The sequence below is a fragment of the Varroa jacobsoni genome, unplaced genomic scaffold (assembly GCF_002532875.2).
Source record: "Varroa jacobsoni isolate VJ856 unplaced genomic scaffold, vjacob_1.0 scaffold_1424, whole genome shotgun sequence".
Taxonomy (NCBI): domain Eukaryota; kingdom Metazoa; phylum Arthropoda; class Arachnida; order Mesostigmata; family Varroidae; genus Varroa; species Varroa jacobsoni.
Genome location: NW_019214326.1, coordinates 323,032 through 327,173, shown reverse-complemented (window position 1 = coordinate 327,173; position 4,142 = coordinate 323,032). Strand labels below are relative to the sequence as shown.

At 45.5% G+C, this 4,142-nt stretch overlaps 1 protein-coding gene across 1 annotated transcript; it reads left to right on the top strand.

Annotated features, from left to right (window-relative positions):
• The first annotated feature begins 259 nt into the window (after nt 1–259).
• On the top strand, nt 260–1,894 carry hry (bHLH transcriptional repressor hairy). The gene has a single exon (XM_022849858.2). It carries the CDS (start codon nt 656–658, stop codon nt 1,529–1,531), a length of 876 nt encoding a protein of 291 aa, XP_022705593.1. The 5' UTR covers nt 260–655; the 3' UTR covers nt 1,532–1,894.
• Nucleotides 1,895–4,142: the final 2,248 nt, after the last annotated feature.

Sequence of the window (4,142 nt, the reverse complement as noted above, 5' to 3'; positions counted from 1 at the left end):
AAGTGTGCTTCGGCTAGAAGCGACGACGTGCCCCCACTTGACGCCATTGTACCGTCCAACCAGAGTTCATATATCGCCTGGCCGCTTAGCTGACTATGCGATTACGCGGGAAATGGTGATAAAAAAGCTGGTTCACTTCGGTGGCAGTTTCCCACAGTCAGTCGGACAATGAATACACGTGCGGCGTGCGCGGCTGGTGCCGCGTCGGCCGCCCAGGAAAGCGAGTCGGGACGGCGAGTGAGAGAGAAAGAGAAAGAGACACGATGCGAGATAGTCGTACAGGCACAAGGAGCAAAGAAGGATAAACAACGAGAGTACTAGAGCCATATATCGACGAGTAGCCGAGCGAGGCCAGGAGAGGGCGCTTCGATCATCGGGCGAGGGTATATAAGGAGCGAAGATCCTCTCCGCGAGCAACACTCGCCACAGAGCAGTAAAACTGTGCGGATATACGTTACTAGATTCGCTATTGACGCGACTGCTACAACTGTTTTTGTAGACGTTCAAGGGCCTGAACAGCTCCAAGTTTCTACATAACTAAAATTACCCGAACTAGTACTACAAGAATAAGTTTGTGCTTCGGTGTACAAACTTGACGTTGTTCTGTGATTGTTCGTGGTTGATTCGTGCGGAGTCAGGCAGACGTTCAGACAACATGCATTCAATGCCACAACAAGCGCCAGTGTCGGGTGAGCGCAAACTGAGCGAGCTTCGACGCACGACGAAGCCCATCATGGAAAAGCGCCGTCGTGCTCGAATCAACAACTCACTCAACGAGCTCAAAAACCTCATCCTGGATTACAACAAGACCAAGGATAGTGCTCGACACAACAACAAGTTGGAGAAAGCTGACATCCTCGAAATGGCTGTCCGTCATGTGCAGATGCTCCATCGTCAGATGGCCGCGCAGCGCGCGGCCGCCGACCCCAACGTGGCCGACAAGTTTCGCGCTGGTTACCTCGAGTGCGCGTCCGAGGTATCGCGCTATCTGTCTCGCGCCGATGGTGTTGAGCCCTCTGTTCGCCAATGTCTTGCCAACCACCTCGGCCAGACATCGCCAGCACCTGCCAGCCCTGCTCATGTCATGCCATCGCCCTCATCTTCACCCGTATCTGCCGCCACGTCTCCTCTGCAGACCGCCCAGCCAACCGTAATCTCTGCTGCGGCCCAGAAGTTCTTCGGTAACCCGAATGCACCGCTGGTGCCCACCCGTCTGCCAAGTGGGCAATTTGCTCTTGTTCTCGCTGACGGACAGAACACCGCCCCTCACCACCTCCACCAGCAGCAGCAGCAGCAACAGCAGCAGCATCACCAGCTAAGCGCTGCGGAGTCCAACCGGAACACGGAGATCTCTGTCAATTGCAACACAACGGCGGTAAACGTGCTCGGCTCTTCTGGAATTCTATCGCCAGCTGCGTCCGATCGCGAGTCGGTGTCGCCTCTACCGTTGCTCACCTCTGTATCGCCGGTTAGCCCATCTCCTGTCAAAATGGAGCTGGCCATTGATGAATCCGTCTGGAGACCCTGGTAGAAAATTCGTGCTAGTTTTTGCTCTATTGATTTAAAATAACGGCAACGTTAGCAGCAAGCTACTCGTTAAATCTGCGCAATAACTTAATCGAACAGATCGATCAACAGAGCAGACCACGTACGCGACACGAAGCGGACGAATCCAGCTTGATTGGCTTAGCCGATCTCAGTTTCTGTGATAACCACCATGAGGCCTTTATTTATTGTAAAGTATTGTAATTGACGAGAGAGCAAGAGAGAAAGAAAAGATACGAAACTATAAAAGAGCAAAAGGTATATCACGCACAATATCCTGTTGACGGGCTATATGCGTGACACAAATAAACGAACGACCCTGCCCCCAGTGGGCGTATTGCAAACCTAATTGTTACAATGTGTTTTTACTTAGCTAAAGCGATAGCATAGACGGGTTCATACTGGCTAATACAAACGATCATGACCGTAGGAAGTGAACACAAAGCCTTAGATGACCTCAGGCATCGAGAGTCGTCTACAGTATAGGCCAACGGGGCAGGTGCGGGGCCAAATATTTTGCGAGGTGATAGTGCCAAATAAATGTATCAAGTCACCATGAGAATGTACTTATATAGTATTCTCTTCGTAAACATGTTCGGTTATAGAGTTGGTAATATTATTTTCTTTATTGCACTTGTTGTCAATCATATAGCAGAAACATGCTACATAGAAATAAATAACAGCGTATCAGGAGAATTTGTTTGATAAGATATTGTATAATGGGTTAATGAATTAATTATCGCATCGTTTTTAATTATAGTTTTTTTTTTTTTTTTTTTCTAGTATTTGACATAATTACTCTAATTATTACTGCTACTGCATACGTTCTGACGTTAAGCGCTAAAAATTCCGCTTCAATGAAACCGTAGCAGACGATAAACAACAATAGTAACAAGCAAAGTCGGAACCTGTCTCTTGGCGGTAACGGGAAAGCCGACGAAATAATAGGTTCGTGCGGCCGTAAGGTTTTCAGTCGTTGCCGGTACCTCGATGTACCGTCGCCGGTAAACACTTGATTAACAACAGTCATTGATTGGCGATGACTGAAGGCAGAAATTCAGTGACGAGTCGCTGAGTGGACAGCTTCCGAAAGCTTTGAGCATCGCATCCGTCATATCGACTACGATTATCATCACTTTACTGTGATCGTATACCTGTCCGGTTCTTGTAATTCTCGTAGCTGTAACACCGGTACTAGCATTAGCTAGTATGGTGCTGTGTACGACTAGAAAATAGATACAAACGGGGGCTTGGTTATCAAACCTTTTTTCATTCACTTTGTGTTAGCGCATTCTAAACTCCTCCGGGTCTGTGCGGAATCTTCGTTAAGACTGAAGCCACAAAGACTTACGCCGACTGAAGAGCGTGCTTAGGCCCACGCCCACCCCGTAACTAAATTCATATAAAGTACTTACACTAGGCACCGAAGGCACAATCCGTTGGTTTTCACAAAAAGAAAAATGCCCGCCGTGATCGCGTTATGCGTTGGGCAGGCTGATTCAGCTTCTCATGTACTCATCTTAGAAAAGGTCGATTGAAGATGCCGGGACAAAGTCTAAGAGCGGCCGATTCATAAGGGCGCAGCAGCTAGACGAGCAAGTACCGTTCATGGAAATCGTCGACGAAGACCGAAAGAGTTGGAGCTTGTAAACGCATGTCTTCCTGCAATCTCTCATCCCGTCGAGCCCGACATGTTGTATGGTGGTGTATCGACAAATGTTGAAAAGCTATTCATTCAATCGAATCAGACAATTGACTCGACGATAATGTTTCGATAACTGTGATCGGATCATAAAGCCAGACCAATCACTGTATATTAAATGAGGTCTCGAACGAGAGGAACTATTGATACATAATGAGAAGTGCGATAGATTGACTTTGCAAAAGAAACCTAACCTAACCCACTCCGACTATAATCGAGAACATTTAATTTAATTACGTTATTTAGAGGACCAATAATAGAGTCATCTAGTTTTCCTTGTGCGGCCAGAGCCTTTAGAGGAGTTTAGGCTCAGATTTAACTGTAGCAACAAACACTCAAGTCGCTTTTTTGCGAAAAACCCTATCGTTGTCCATTTATGTTTTTTTTTTTTGTTTCAACCAGGCTTCAAAGTGCTCACATTGTAAATTTTTGAGAACCGTTATCTGTTTTGTTAGATTATCAACGGAACCAAGAGCACTAAAAAAAAATATGCATAACTCAAAAGAAACAGGCCTGCTGGCACGGAAGTCGTGAGAAGCTTTGTCAAATATTGTGACACTGGCATTTGTAGTTGCGGATTGCTCAACGGCTTTTCTTAATCTATGTTTTTTTTTTTTGTTCTTCCATAGGTTAATAAATTCAACTATATCTTGAAAGTTAAATCTCTGTTAAATTGTGTGCATTAATGGCATCGGGTGTTATAAAAAGGGTGAAAAAAAAAAACAAGAACGGTAATTTTCCTGAGGTTTCAGATTTGATGCCACTGAAATCAGGCATTGTTTAATACACCATTTATGCTTATCTCTTTACTGGAAAAATACGTTTGTTTATTGTTTATCGGTTTGTCATAAAGATGACCTTTGCTTGCGACTGTTATAATAAAAAGTAGATAAAA